The 15564-nt window shown below is 38.7% G+C and overlaps 1 protein-coding gene across 3 annotated transcripts in view; it reads right to left on the bottom strand.

Moving 5' to 3' along the window:
* Positions 1-15325, bottom strand: part of ZNF326 (zinc finger protein 326) — a 30297-nt gene extending 14972 nt beyond the window's left edge. Inside the window, exons 1-5 of one of the 3 annotated variants that reach the window (XM_074832448.1) lie at positions 14168-15325; positions 13595-13669; positions 7224-7350; positions 4750-5155; positions 1795-1993 (exon numbers count right to left, since the gene is read on the bottom strand). In XM_074832448.1, the coding sequence (XP_074688549.1) occupies positions 1795-1993; positions 4750-5155; positions 7224-7350; positions 13595-13669; positions 14168-14183 (823 nt within the window). In that variant the 5' untranslated portion in view covers positions 14184-15325. Of the gene's footprint in view, positions 1-1794; positions 1994-4749; positions 5156-7223; positions 7351-10109; positions 10368-13594; positions 13670-14167 lie in introns of those variants that run through there. The other 2 variants (XM_074832449.1, XM_074832450.1) reach the window with 2 other exon arrangements.
* Positions 15326-15564: the final 239 nt, after the last annotated feature.

Here is a 15564-nt window from a genome sequence, read left to right as displayed (position 1 = left end):
AAAATGAGGAAGAAATAAATAATGCAAAAGTGCTGTCACTGTCAATTCATTTTAAGGCAATAACACATTTAGGAAAAAAATCATCTTATTATGCAGCTAGGACAGTCTACATCTACAATTTATCATATTTTAGTATTAATACTAAGTGTATAAACAGTTTTCCTTAGCAATATAAACTAAATAGCCTTCTAGAAGCAATCACCTATATCTAACTCCACAAAATAAGAAAGGCAAGACTGAAAGGACAATATAATTTTGAGATATATTTTCATACATATATTGTATTCCAATTGCATCCAATTTTCTATTAGTTGTCGCCCACTTTTAGTTTTCAACTACATGATATGGCTTAGAGCATTCTGAAACTTAAAGGTTTCAGAAAATTGTTAAGCCAACCAACAGTTTCTTCCCCCCAGTCTCAGAGACACAAGACGGGTTGATTAAAAGTACATTCTAATAGGCATTATCTACTCCACTTCTAAAGTAACTTCAATATTATGTAGTACATTGGTCCTTGGATTGTGGAAATCAGTGTGGGGGAACAGATAATAAATTAGAAGTGCTCTGTCTGAAGGTAGTTCAGAAAAGGAGAACCTACAAAAGTAGTGAAAGGAGAAGAGCTAAGAGGGAGAACTTTGAAATGCAAGTCTGGTACACCTGGATGTGTATTTTACAGATGCCATTTCATCACAACAAAGCTGGCAAGTCCAGCAACAATGTTCCCTATACAAAAGGCAGAGGAACATATTCTATACGCCCAACGCCTGAAATTTTTACAGTACTCTAAAGTTAAAGGAACAGTTCTGTAACACAGTAAACTAGAATTACAAAATCAAAAATAAAATTTTAATGTGGAAGTTTCTGCCAAGTCTGTGCATATACTTTGCAAGCTTTGAGCTAAAGTAATTTTAAATGTTTTTCAGGTGTGATTTGAAACCAAACTATATAAAAAACTGCAGATCCAAATTACTGAGAAAATTAGAAGCACAAAAAACTAAAATTTGACTGATGTACATACTGTTCGTAATATTTAATACTCAAGTTTACATTCCCTCAAAGCAAGTAATTTATTCAAACCTCATTAGTGATTTTTTTCCTACAGCTTTGCCTACAGTATCTAAATTACTAGAGTTGTAGGACATCTTTATGGAAGCTAAACAAATCAAGCACCACTAGTACTTTGCAATTTGTATTTCCAGTTTATCTATCATATATCTATCACATTTCATTACAGCCTTTCATTTACAAGAAGGAGCAATCTCTCTCTGCCTTTCATAAATTACTCTGTAAAATTTTCACTGTTTTCTCAGTTTGCCCACCATTCCCTCTCCTCTCCACCCACACCTTATCCCTTTATTTTAGCTGCACTGTAGTTGATGTACTATTTTTTATATCTGTCAAAGTATTTGGACAGCAGGGCCAAGGCTCATGCAAGGGCACATTTTAATATTTGTCAGGCATTGTCACTTAAGGCAACCTGAGATATGAAATTATTTATTTTCAGTGGTGAAAATTTCCCTCTAGGAAGTTATCATTATAAAGTCTGAATGAAACAGTCTTCAGCAGCACATATTTAAACACATCAAAATAATCAATTTCATTCAGCAAATTATCTTTGCAGTAGAAGAGCTAGAGGAGTAAATTCATAAAATCTATTGTGGAGTACTTCAAAGGTAGAAAACAAAGAACTACAAAACCGCACATACAGCCTTCTTTCTGAATATTAAACCAAAATAATTCCCAATTAATTAAAAAAATAGTGATTTTAAGTTAATTTTGGCACTCGTTACTTACTAGGTGATTTTTTCTGGCTCAGCTTCAAAATAGGTTTTGTCATTTTGGGCTTCTTGATAAATGTCCCACCAGGTTTGTTATATGGCTGTGGTATCATTTTTCTTTTTATTCCTCTTGCAGCAACTGCTGCAGGACTGGGTTTGTTATGATAGTCAACAACAATTCCAGGTCTGTGCATTCCTCCAAAGTCTCCCATATGCTGAAAATTTGTGAAATTAAGAGAAAAGTATTAGTATATGAAATCAATGAAAATAAAACAATTACTTGGTACAATAAAACTGTGAACTAAGTAAACTCTGCATTCTAGAGCAAAATGCAGGGGAAATTTAAGCTCCTGGTTTGATGTTGTGTTATGCAATGGCTTTGTGGGTGTTGTCCAGTAGAATGAATACATATGTATAAACTGTGTTTCTGCTTATTCAGAACCATTGTCCAGACAATGAACACGTCTAGCTGAGTTCTTATCTCAGCCTAACATCTTGGCTCCTCTCTTCAGATTCTCTAGATGATGAACGACTTCTCCCTCTGGGAGAAAACAGAGCTAACCAACCCAGGTTTTGACACTTCAGTGAGTAGTCAAAAATTTTTTTTTAAAAAAAAAAGCAAACTTCTTTATGCCAAATGATTAGCAGTGATTTGAAAAATAAGTAAAGGCTGCTGTCCAATGTGAAACAGCAATTAATTGAAGGAAGCTCATTCTTTCTTTATCTTTACACTGAGTTCAATACATTCAGAATTTAAAAATTGGGCCTGGAGGGAGTGATATAAAAACATGGCAGCAATAGGAATGAAAATTCAGTTGAAAGACTAAACCTTTCTATTATTTCTAAAATGCTGTACAGTCATTTGTGGACACTTGTTTATGAAAGTTACCCCTCTGACAGCATGGAATAAATGAGTGATCTGAAGAGAGATATTTTAAGTAGCTGCAATATTTTCAGAAGTTCTAACATACTTCTTAATATTAACTCACTTATTTGATTAATAAAGGGCAGAAGAGAGCCCACTGACTGGATGGGTGACTCGGATAAGCAGAAATATTTGTTTTGCCATGAGAAGAGAATTAGTATTACACTATCAAAGTTAAAAGAATGTAAAAATAACTTCAATGTTTTTGTTACGTTAAAAGAACATAAAAATAACTTCAAATACTTTGTGAAAAATATGACTTTTTTTTAACACATTTTGAATGACAGGCAGAATGTACCAAAACAGGCACTTTTCTTAATCAAAGTCCATGCACAAGATCTCCATGTTAATTTATTTAGTTGAAATAGTTATAGAACTATCTAGCATGTACATTTACACTGTACACATATAAATCTGACATGAAGTATGCACTTGGATAATTTCAGGTACTTTTTTTTTTAAACAGACAGTCTATCTATTAAAGGTGCAATGCATTTTACATATGGTAAGTAGTTTAGCCTTTACATTCTCCTTTATTACATAAAAGACTAAAAAGATAAATTTCAAGAGCAAAACAAAAAAGAAATAAGGCTACTTGGTTGTAACTGCACAAAACTTTCAGATCTAAATGAGTTCTGAAAGGATGGCATCCAAGCTTAAGAACCTAACACTTTCAGCTTCACAAGCAGAGAAACATAAAGATTAGAATCTATTTCTCATACCACGCTACACGCTAGCTAGCAGCCATGTGCAAATCTAAGCTAAAATTTGAATATGGCAACTATAGTACTCAAGAATGCTGCAAAGTAAACTTTCTGGAACAAAACCACCACACAGTTAGGCATTTAAAAGACCCAGTAAAAAAATAATCTTCCTCTACACTTCAAGCTACAAACAAGTTGTATGGTTTAATGCTAAAGAATTGCTTCCCAAAGAAATATGGCACACTTAAGAATTTTAAAAGATAAGTTACACCTAGAGGCACAGGCAGAAAAGTGTTCACTGAACTCTTCGTGCTTATAAAAAAACTTGATCAGAATTGGGATTATAAAACCAAGATAAAGAGACACCATCAACTTAAAAGTTAGTACTTCTGTCAGGATTTTTTTTAAATCCTCTTCTGGTTTTCTGTTTGTTCGGGTTTTTTTCCCCCCCCTTAACTCATTTATCATCAAGCGTTGCTTCTCCAAACTGTGATCCACTATTTTGTGTACAGTTAATCTTGCTGATTCTTGGACATACAGTTTTTACATCCTACACTGGAAAGGAATCCACTGAAAAGGAGTTAGAACATAAGTCTTCAAAACAAAATAACTACAAGTAGCAGGACTAGGCACACTATCTGGAAATTACTCTCAATTCTGTGAAAGGACTTGATTTCAAGTTGATGATGCCCCTTTAACCATGCTTTAATTTTGAAAAAGAATCACTGTAACTGCTAGCCACCCACCTTTGCCATTTCCTCCCCGTCACCCTTCCAATACACAAGTCAGAGTAAGAATTAAGCTTAAAAGAAGACTTGATGTTTGATAAAGCATGTGTTCAACATATTAAAGAATTAGCTAAAACTTTTACCATTACAGGAAACAAAAACTACTCTAGCATTCACAACCTGGGTTTTATTTTTTGCTTATACATTGCACCTTTAACCTACTCAAAACTTCAAAAGACTTTGAATTAAACTTTTACAATATTCAAGAATTTCCCCACCAGCAGCAAAGATGCTAGTGTTTACAAGGAAAAATGCAAGTCCTTTTAATCCCTTTTAGACCAAACCTATTACTTTTATCTTCACCTTTCAAACAAAAGGAGAGATTTAACAAACCTTATCAACTAGTCTTCTATTACTCATTACTTTCAACAGAAAGAGGGACTGGGTTCTACTTGAAGAAGCTTCAAGGGGGTAAACAACATTGTCAACCATGATAGTTTGCTTGGACAAAAAACCCACACTGTACTGAACAGTGCATTCATTTTAAAGCAGTGGTCTTGAAAGGGTTTAAAAGAGTGTCTAGTGAAAAGAATCTGAAAAGATTCTGTACTTACTCCTCGGCCTCGGCCTCTGCCTGTTGATGGTCCTCCAAAAGCATCATAGTTTCTGCTTCCAAATCCACTTTCAGGATAAGCAGGCGTTCCTCTCCCCCGAGAGCCTACAGGTGCAGGCTTCATATGGGGTGAAGAAAAACTGCTGTAGGAAGAGTAACTCTCTCTTCCTCTGTCCTCCATAAACCCAGGCCTCAATTTTGAACGGGAGTAAGGTGCTTCCCAGCTAGACCCGCCCTGGTTTCTACCTCCGAAAGAGTCAAGGCTATTCCGGTAGGAGTTGTCAAATCGACCACCATAACTACCTCCGAAGCGGCTTTGTTCGGGTTCATTATAACCATAGCCAGATCTGTACAGATCTCGCCCACCCAGAGAAGACCCGGAGTCGTAAGACTCATAAGGTCCAAACCTGGAAAAGTTGCACAGTGAGGAGAAAAAAAAGTAAGCTTACTAATGTTATACATTTCAAAAGACAAGTTATCAGGTGACATTTATCAACTAAAATCAATTTATTACTAAACTGGTCTGTACAGTTGTGTTATTGTTTAATCTTGATTAGGGCTGGGCAAGTCACACTATGACCAGATAGAAAGCTATCTGAGCCATTTTTGCTACAAACAATTCTAAAGTTCAGTATGCCTGAACTTTGTTTACTTAAAATTTTCGGCAACATTTATTTATTAAAACATTATTAGAGCCCAGCCCTAGTCTCACGAACATCATCACCTGCAGACATTCATAAGCTTGTCAAACTACCCTTTCTTCAAAATCATGCCCTCATAGTCTAACAGTTAAACAGCAGTTAAAAGGTGGCTTAGTTCTGAACTGAGGAAAAAAATAGTAAAAAAAATTTTAGTGGTACAGATGTGAGTCTTAAACACTCAACAGTTCTAATTTTAAACGTAAAATACACATGCTCTTCCATTCATATTTGTATTTTTTGGAAATTTTCTTCCCTGTAAAATTCAGTCTCCCAATCAAAGAGTTCATGACCTTCAGTGTATCCATCTTTCACCTGCAGACCATTAAGTCTAGCAACTCAGGATTTTGAAACTCTACTCAATGCATGCACAGTGGACACAAACAGTCCTTGGAATTTCAGAGTAGAGTAACCAGAAGCTGAAATCTTTAGTTATATACCAAGAGTTTGCTTTGCCTGGGGGTGGGGGGGGATGTGTGTTAGGATAGAAATCAACAATATTTGTAACCACTTGGAAGGGAAACACATTAGTGTCCCTGTAGGGTTATAATAGGGTGATTCAGCAGGAGTTGGGAAAGACAACCCCTTGATTGATAAAATATAAACTAGAACAGACTCAAACTACTAACTGTATCTACAGTAAGTAAATGCCTTCATTTTAAAATAGTCTCAGAAGACCTAAAGCTACACAGAAAATGACACTCTCTACAGAAAGAGCCCATGCACAATATTAACGTTACATGGCAAGAGACATTTCGGTGTTCAAGTAGTCATTCAACCTCAATCATATGCAGATTACTATATGGTAGGTACAGCTCATTCCTGAATCTCTGCTCAGACTTTTAAGTGAATCTTAACATTTATCATTAAACAAATTATACTTAAATAAAATGTTTAACAGAACCATGCAGCAAAACACAACACTTTTCCAGCCTTCCTACTTAGTACTGTCCCTGCCCAGTGGCACCACAGCGACTACAGCAAGAATCATACAGTAGTCTGGCTACAGCCAGACAAGAATTCAAGGGCGCACACAAGAAAACCATCAGATATCTAAGTTTTCTTCACATTTTATTTCCTCCAAGATAGAATCACTGCTCTGAAAAGCATGCTTCTTTGAATACGATATTAAGACCTTAATCAAATCAGCTGCTCCCTACTGTTTTTATCTGAAAGAGCAAGAGTAACAGTATCCTAGCATTAAATACACAACTTAAGACCACTGCATCAGAATTTTTATTTTTAGACCAATCCATCTTACAAAGCAGCCCAGAACATGCACACAGTTTTGAGTGTAATCAGTACCTGCCAATGAAATAATCTGGACATGACTTTCAAATTCAATACCAAGATCATTTGAGCACTGCACATTCAAACCAAAGAACACACACCCTAAATGTTCCTTGAAAACGGAATGTTGATAGATTCAGTCTAAGGCACTAAACCAGTTAGGTCTAGTCTGCTATGGCAGAAATGGTATGTCAGGCCAATCAGCTACAAATTGCTAGCCATTACTGAAAAATAAAACTTTTTCCATTTTCATTCAAAGACGCATTGTTTCACTGTCAAACTTTTCCACAAAAAAGCTGATTATTACAAGAATCTAGCTCTTACAGTTTAGTATTTGCCAGTATTTATCAAACATGAAGACTCAGAACGGAAGTGTTCATACAAAATCATAACAACATGCCTCAGGAACACTTAAGTTAGAAGACAGAATGATTTAAACTTAAATTGGATTTGATCAAATCTTGGGACAACTGAAGGATTATTTTACCTGTTACCACCACCACCACCTCCTCCGCCTCCACCTCCATGACTCTCCATCCCATAAGATTGGTTAAGGTAAGAGTCCATGGATCGTGGGCCACCATAGCCTCCATGCCCATAATCACGGTCCATGTCTAAAAAAAGAGCAGAAAAATGTTTATAAAGAAAGCAAGCAAGAAGTCTTATTAATTAATCTAGTTTAAATTCTTAAGTAAAAGGTTTACTCTTTCCCACAGAGCTCACAAACAAAATACAAAACTGCCAGTTGCAAACCAATTTTGACACTGTGCTTAGGGAAGCCATGTGTCTTTGTCATCATTTGAGCACCTCTTAACTGAAATCAAGTTCATATTTTTTCCCAGTAGTGGGTAACTCAGCATTATTGTTTCATCAGCTGGAATTCAGACGCAAGTTAAATTAAGAGAATTAAATGGAGAAGCCCTACATAGAACATGTCAGAAGTTAGCGGAGAATTAAGACTACTTCCCACCCTTTAACAATACACACAGCTCACGGGCATTCGCCTTCTCTATCCAACACCCTAAGAAACCTTCACTCACACTGACAGAGACTCTGGGCCAAGGTTACAAACTGTCACACTGCAGTGCAGACTCTGTATATAAGCTACAAACAAAAGAATTTTCTCCCATCTAGCACAAACAAAAATCCACCCAAATCACCACCAAGTTGCAGTTCACTAGCTGCACTAAGATACTGGTATTTCATAGCTGAACTGATGCCACTTCATGACATCTTTATATATTGTAACGAAGTCTGGCAAAAGAACCAACATCCTCCTCAACACTGGAAGTCCTATGTAAACGTTCTGGTTAAATAACCACTCCAATTCAAAGCACTAAAACAGTGTCGTAGATCTGCATAACGAGTATGATCCACTGCCTTCCTGTAACGTTCTCAATTTGCACTTCACTGGCATTCTAGTGACCAAAACTGCTTCCCTGTACCAACCAACACTAACTTCTGGATAATACAGAGAAAGTCAGGGAAGTCAAGCCTCACAGAAAAGGTAAAGCAGAGAAGAAAAACAGTGAACACAGGAAGGATAAAAACAAAAACCAAGACTTGCCCACTCTGACAAGAGTATTTTATACATTTCAAAATCTCCAAGTGTAAACCATTGACTTTTCCAGAAGGTAACAGGACCATAGGCTTACTTGAAGTCTTAAGTTTTCCTGTTCAAAGAAACATAGTAATTCTCTATGCATATCATTCCAGGAAAATAACTGTAGCGATGAAAAAATATATATCATTTCCTGTTTGTACCTGCTTCTTGTTAGCACCAGGCAGCCACTGTCATTTACTTTCTCACATCTGTAAACAAGAATTCTGCAAATGGTATTGAGCTGACTGTATCACTTTTACACAGATGTTCTTAGCCTGCCTGAATAGACTCGAACAAATTAAGATCTCCTCCTGATTTTTTTTTCTTCTAATGATCATAGGTACTTTCTAAAAAATTAAAAGTGATACTTCTGAATCAAAAAAACTTTGAACATGGAAGTCACACTGCACCTTTCCGTATTTCAAGCATGCAATAAAGATTCTGTAGCAAAGCACAAAAAAACCTTCTCAAAATACTAATCATGTAGCACCACACAGCATCAACTTAAACTGCAAAAAGTTACTCTTTAAAGCAATGGCAGAGCCTTCCAATTGCAGCATCTAATATTCCTCTCTGGTGTGACTGAATGATCTATCACCTAATCCAATGGAGTACCCTCAAGACTGCCTACATAAAGATGCAAAAAGAGTAAGGTAGTCAATAAAATAAATTCAGTTTCACAGAAATTAAGGTTACATGATCCCAGATACAAAAAGGAGGTTTTTTTGATACAGTATATTATTCAAAAGACACTGACATTCTGAAAACTGAAATATCTGACCAGAAAGCACCCAATAATTTACCTTAGTTTCACCTGCTCCCTATTATTTACAAACTCTGAGATGGCACAAAAATAATTCGGTTAAGACTTGAAGAGGTGAATCAAATCATTCAACAAGGAAGAACACAACATACTGCAAGATCTCTGCCACTGCAATCTAATTCTATTACAGTGTAGTAATTAGTGACCAGTGTTGTCCATATACCAGAAGTTCGCTAGTGAAAAAAACACAAAAACATTCACACTCAGAAGAACTCTTCCAGAAAATGTTTGAAGCATACTTTAGAAATAAATTTTTAGTCTAAAATTTTTAGCATGAAAGGAAATACTAAAATGTTTTACAAGCACAGGATAACTTCTGACAACCACTTTTGCTCAACGCTGTCCTTACTCATCCACAGTTCATGTCATCTCACATCAGCAGTCTTGCTGTAGAACTATGCCAGTCCCTAAATCCTCAAATCACTGCCTTTAAGACATGACCATCTCCTCCCTAACAGTGAACAACTTACTCATCCTTTCCAGACTCACTGCACTGCATTTACCTGTATTATAATACACTCACGTTTGAAAAGGTTTAACAGGAGATACAAAAGGTACAAGAAAGTGAAGAGGGATGATCACTTGCATGATTTTCTTCTACCAAGAAACTGGAGGTAGCAAATGAAACTGAAAAATAACAAGCTAAAAAAATTAATTTGATCCTTTCTCACAAAGCAGATACTTAAGTCCTAGAACTGCTCTGTGACAAGAAGTTACTAGAAATTTGCATGGATTTAAGAAAAAAAGTGGATAAATCCACTGACAAGAAATTAAAAGGATGTTAAACACAAAGACTACGTCTCTGGTTCAGAAAGGTCCCAAGCTGCAAACCAGTGAAGGCATATAAATATACCAAAGCAGTACTTGTACTATTCCTTCCACATCCCCAAATGGACAGTGACATACAGGATACTGGTGAGGTGAGGTGGGAGAGACATATCTTTGACCTGATCTAATGAAGGTGATTTTATGATCTCCTTCCAACCATTTCATTAACTGTTCCAGACTGCTGAGCTATCATTCCAACCACTGGCCTCCTGGTTCAGTCATTCTGTCAGCTGCAAACTTTATTGAAGATTTATAGATTTTACACTTCATGCCCAGAGCTTGACAAAGATACTGCATTCAAATTAAGAAGTGCAGTACTTCTTCAGGCATTAAGCTTTTCTTTACTCTGAAAGTCTGTTCTCCAGATAGGCTTTATCCTAAAAAGGGGGAAAATGTACAAGAAGACAGTCAATACTCACTTAGGTGAACAAAAATAAAACTATTTCAATTTTTGAATGTAGTAGCTCAATAATAATCACTCGCACAGCTTTAATTATTACAATCTCAAGGCAAATAGCTTACTAGTTGACAAACCTCACAAGCACAGATATCAAAATCCATTCGCACTGGCCTCTTTCACACTTTTGATTCTTCTACTAACTAAAGCAAGACAGATGGACATGAAGCATTAAAAAAGCTGTATCTGCACAGATCAATTTTCTCTGCCTGTAACTTGCTCCCCATTCACTGTTACATTAGCTTTTGCTGTCACTACCAGTGGAGATAGGCAGAAGTTGCCTGTTTGCGCAAACTATTCTGACTGATTGCAAAACTGGTTTCACATAGTAAGAGAACACATGCTTAAGCACTAGAGAAAAAACACCAGGAATTGCAGTGTCTCAAACTGAGAATTTGGAAGTGTAGTACTTCATTTAAGTTTAAATAGTAACTTTATCAAAGAAACCTTTGAAGAAATATTGTATCTGTGTATCTATGAATACTAGAGAGTGAAAGAGAGGAGGGAAAAAAAAAAAAGTGGTTCATATTTGCTCCTAAAGTTTAAAAACGAAGGAGTAAGTATCTGCACTGATAAAGGCACTGACAAAGTATCTGAAACAGAGTTTGTTGAACAAATAGATCAGGTCTTGGTATTTGCAGCCCCTTGTATAAATACAGTGTGGATGAATGAGCTGTTGAACTGAAGTACAGAAATAGAATTGCAAAGAACAATCTCACTTTTCATTTCTAGATCATATTTAAAAGTCTACTGGTGCAGGGGAGAGGGAAGAGGAGTTACGTCAAAGGGAAAAAAAAGATATATTACCTCTAAAATAAAAAAGAATGGGACACTGAAAGACAAGTTCCATTTACAAATTAAAATGTTAATGTATATGTATTCCTTCGGATTTTAAAAAAAGGCCATTATCTGGTGGAAAGATCGTTTAAAATAGCTGCAAAATAAATCTTAATAGTGAAGAAAAATCAAATTTTCCTTAGGAAAATAACTAGGAAGTTAAACACGTAGTAGATAAGACTCGGAATCCCTTGGTACAAAGGACTCTGATTTTAAGCTTTTTCTTTTGAATAGAGAACACCGAAATTGTATTCACAGCACAAAGAAACAATTTTCATTAGTGTTCTCCCTATGGAGCACATTAAAAGGCTAGGAAGATGAGAAAGAAGAAAGATCTTGCAGTAATAAATAATAAATTTAAAAAAACTTCAGTAAAATAAAAATAACTTTTAAGCAATAAAAAACCAGAAGTACTGGTTTGAAACAAGTTAAATTTCCCTATATTTTAAATTCATAATCCATAATGACTACAACAAGTTTAAGGATCCATTGTGCAATACTAAACAACATTCTCTCCAGGCACATTACATTTTTCATAACACTATGCCTCCTTTAAGATCACAACCTTGAAGTTTTAACACATCATTAAGTCCCATGCAAAACAAGGAACCAATCCAACAATGTAGATGAATTTTAGGAATAGCAGCAAAAGCCATTTCTCCTTGCAGATTAAAAGCACAAGTTACAGTAATCAAAATATTAACATGAATAGTCAGTAATATTTCTATTAACATTAACAGAATTTATTCCACAAGCCATGTCGTCTCTGTCTCAAACCGAGTAGCAGCAAGGGACAATGGTGGAATTACAGCGGTCATCAGCCATCCAACGAAAAGTGCTTCACACTGGCTAAAAGTTTCCAACAGGAAGAACCTTGCCAAGAACTCAAATGAAAACCGGGCAAAGATGAAAACTCTCTACATCCATCCTCTATCGCCATCTACTGGACCCCTAAAAAAATAGCCTTTAGCCCACTGTACAGAATCGGGGTAAGACAAAGATTTATGCGTGCCTTATTAATGTATTTACTTACTGTACTTACTGTATATATAATGTACTTACTGTACATACAATGCATAAACATTAATGTTAAATGTTTCAAGCTGCATACATCATAATTAAACTTAATTATGAATAATAAAAAGCTGAATTATCACAATGAAAACTATTATTACAGAGGTACATGAAAGGAACAATCTAATTGTACAACATACATTTGATTGGTTACTTCCCACAGGATAAGCCTGGATTCACTTTAATACCACTGTCATCAAATCTCAGAAAAGCAGGTTCTAGTTAATGGCTACAGAGAAATTTCCAACAAAATACTTAAACTGCCACTTAAGAAAAACCTTTTCTACTAAAAATCTAGAGGACATTTAATTAGAAATCAATACAGAAGATTAAAAAAACAGGGCCATAACTTTAACTATTTTACTATGGAGAAAGATAAATGCAAAACAGTATCATTGGCAAAAAAGCTAAGACTCAAGGAATGTATCATAAAAATGATCATACTGCAATCAAAGGTGTGTCTGGATTATTGTTATTTGCATGTAACAGCCAGGAAGAGTATCAAGAGATCCAACAACAAACACTTATTTGATGACATCTGTAAATGAAGCCTGGGTACAGTTTATGGTAAAGTTTTTATACTAACATTCTTTTAGTACTTGCTTATGTGCTGGCAAGAGATGTCAAATAATTTCTTGAGTCTTACTAAACTCATAATCTTAATAATCTTACAAAAATACATGCATTCTTTTTTGTTGTATCTATGAGGTATTTTTGGTAGCGTAAAAATAAGAGCTAGCTTTTGCTGTATCACATTTACTTTATATGCTTTCTATATTCCTTCCCAAACTGTTAAATTAAACTTTAAAGTAAACTTAAAAAAAAAAGAAAAAAATCAAGTATGTCCAGGTTCTGTTTTTTCCGTGTCTGTACAAGAGGGGGAAACATCCTCTTTCTGTTCAATCGAGGTAGTAAGAATCAAAGACAGTAGTCCATAAGAAAACAAAATACTGATTTATGCAAAAAAGCATCATCATAAGAAAAGTCTGTATTCCCCCCCCATCCCCACTCCTTGATCTCACAATTTTGATTTGGAACGTGCAGGAGTTCATGTTGACATGCCCAAGATGAAAATCAAGTCTCGCTCCCAGCCAGTTATAACTCCTCCAGAAAAACAACATGTGCAGTCAAACCATGTTACGTACTTTTAATAACCCGTTTGATTTTTTGCTTTTGTCAACACTGACTGTTCAGCCCCAACGCTTTTTACAGGTTAGACGTATTTATAGCTCATACCTGAGACTGACCCACTGGGCATGTTCACACCACAATGCATGGGGGTATCTGGGAATCTCCAATCTCTGTCTTCAGCTGGAGAGGATGGGTCAGTGAGAATGACTTAGTGCTTAGCAAAAGCTGGAGGGGAGAGACAGGGAGCCGCAACAAGAGGCGGCTCTCTCTCCTGTCGGATCTCCAGTCTCCTGACACGACCCCCTCACGGAGCTCGCCCCGAGCTCCCCCCGTCTCTGCCCGCGCCGCCCCCGCCCACCGCCTCCCCCTCGCCCCCCGCTCGCCCCGCGCCCCAGGGCGCCTCGCCCCGCGGAGGGCCGCCCCCGCCCGCGCCGCCCGCCCGCCCGCACCGCCCCCCGGGAGGGCCCTCCTCCCGCGCAGCCCTCCCGCCGCCGGCCGCCGCCGCAGCTCCCCCAACCCGGGAGGGGCGGCGAGGAGGAGGACGAGGAGGTGGATGAGGGGGGACTCCGTCCTGCGCGGAACAAAGCGGCCGCTGCCATTTTGAGACACGGCCGGGCCGCGCGGCGGCAGCGGTGGCGGCGGCCGGGCCCTACCCTTGCTCTGGGGGTGCGCCCTCACCTTCCCCGTAGTCCATGGCGGCGGCGGGCCCTGCTCTCCCAGACGGCTGATGGCCGCGGCAACCCGGCGACGACTCCGGCTTCTCTCAATGGCGCCTTCCACCACGGCGAGGAGGGACCTGCGCGCGGCAGCGCGGCCACGGCGCACGGCGATTGGCCCGGGCGCCGCGTCACGTGAGCAGGCCGACCTGCAAAGAGAAGCGGCCCGGGACCGGCGGCGACGCCGCATGAGGCGCTGGCGCGGAGCCCCCGGATCGGCTGGGTCATGAGGGAGGCTGCGCGGCGGCCATGTTGGGCCCTGGCAGCCGCCATTTTGCGTTCTGGCGTTACGCTCTCTCAGGCTTGAAGCAGCTCCAGGATTAGTAGTGGCGAAACATCCGCATCTCTGCCCTCCCATACCCCCCCCTCCATGGGCCCCGGTGAAGTGGCCGCTGCAGAAAACACACCCCTCGGTGCACCAAAATCTATTCTTATGCAGAGCTAGAAGCCAGGCAGGGCCTGGTGGGAGGGAGCCATAGGTGGCTTCCCTGCAGCTCCACAGCCCCGGGCGTGAGGAGGCCCTGCCAGCTTCCAACGGGGGCTGCTGCATTGTGCAAGCCAAATGGTTTTGCAAAATAAAACGCTTATTTAAGCAATGCCACCCCTGTAATGCCGCCTTCAATGAACCTAATGTACTAATGCTGATTTATATCTCAATCCCAAAACAACGTATTTCAGCACCTATAACAGGCTGCATTGAAACACAGGTAAACACAGACTTTCATTTTAAGTTAGTTGTAAGATAACAGTGTGCTCCTCTATGCAGCCAAAGATTTGAGGAAGAAACAGACTTTGCCCCAGACACATCATTGTGCAAAAAAAACCCCCAAAGTCCTGTGTGAAGAGAGTATTTCGTTCCTTACAGTTTCTTAATGTTTTATATAACCCTGAAAGAAACAAAAAGGGGGGGGGGGAAGCATGTGAGGGAGATGGCGATAAGCACATCTGGTACAGAAAACCTGGGAAAACGTCTCTGAGGACAAGCTGTGCGTGAAGTTTCAGGTTGTAAGGGTGGGCACAGCCACTATCTCCTGGGGTTTGATTTTGTCGAGGAAAAAGGGCTCCTTTCGGTCTCGAGTGGCTGACAGGATGTCATCAAAAACTTCCAATTTCTTCCCATCTGAAAATTAATAAAAACCCCATTGAAGGAAAAGAAGATTTGACTCACCCAGGTCCAGAGTCCAAGTTTTGTATTAAACTAAAACCTAAGTCCGGCAGAGCAGTCAGGCAGTTTCCCTCCCCGAGCTCTGGATGGCAGCAGATGCGAATGTACTTGCACCTCAGACGGGCTCCAGCGAGTGCTGCACGGCAGCCGGCAGTTTTCCCTGATGAGCTGTCCTGCGGTAGCTCTCAGCTCCC

This window comes from Strix aluco, chromosome 8, assembly GCF_031877795.1.
Source record: "Strix aluco isolate bStrAlu1 chromosome 8, bStrAlu1.hap1, whole genome shotgun sequence".
NCBI lineage: Eukaryota > Metazoa > Chordata > Aves > Strigiformes > Strigidae > Strix > Strix aluco.
Note: the sequence above shows the minus strand (reverse complement) of the source record. Positions and strands in the feature narration are given on the sequence as shown.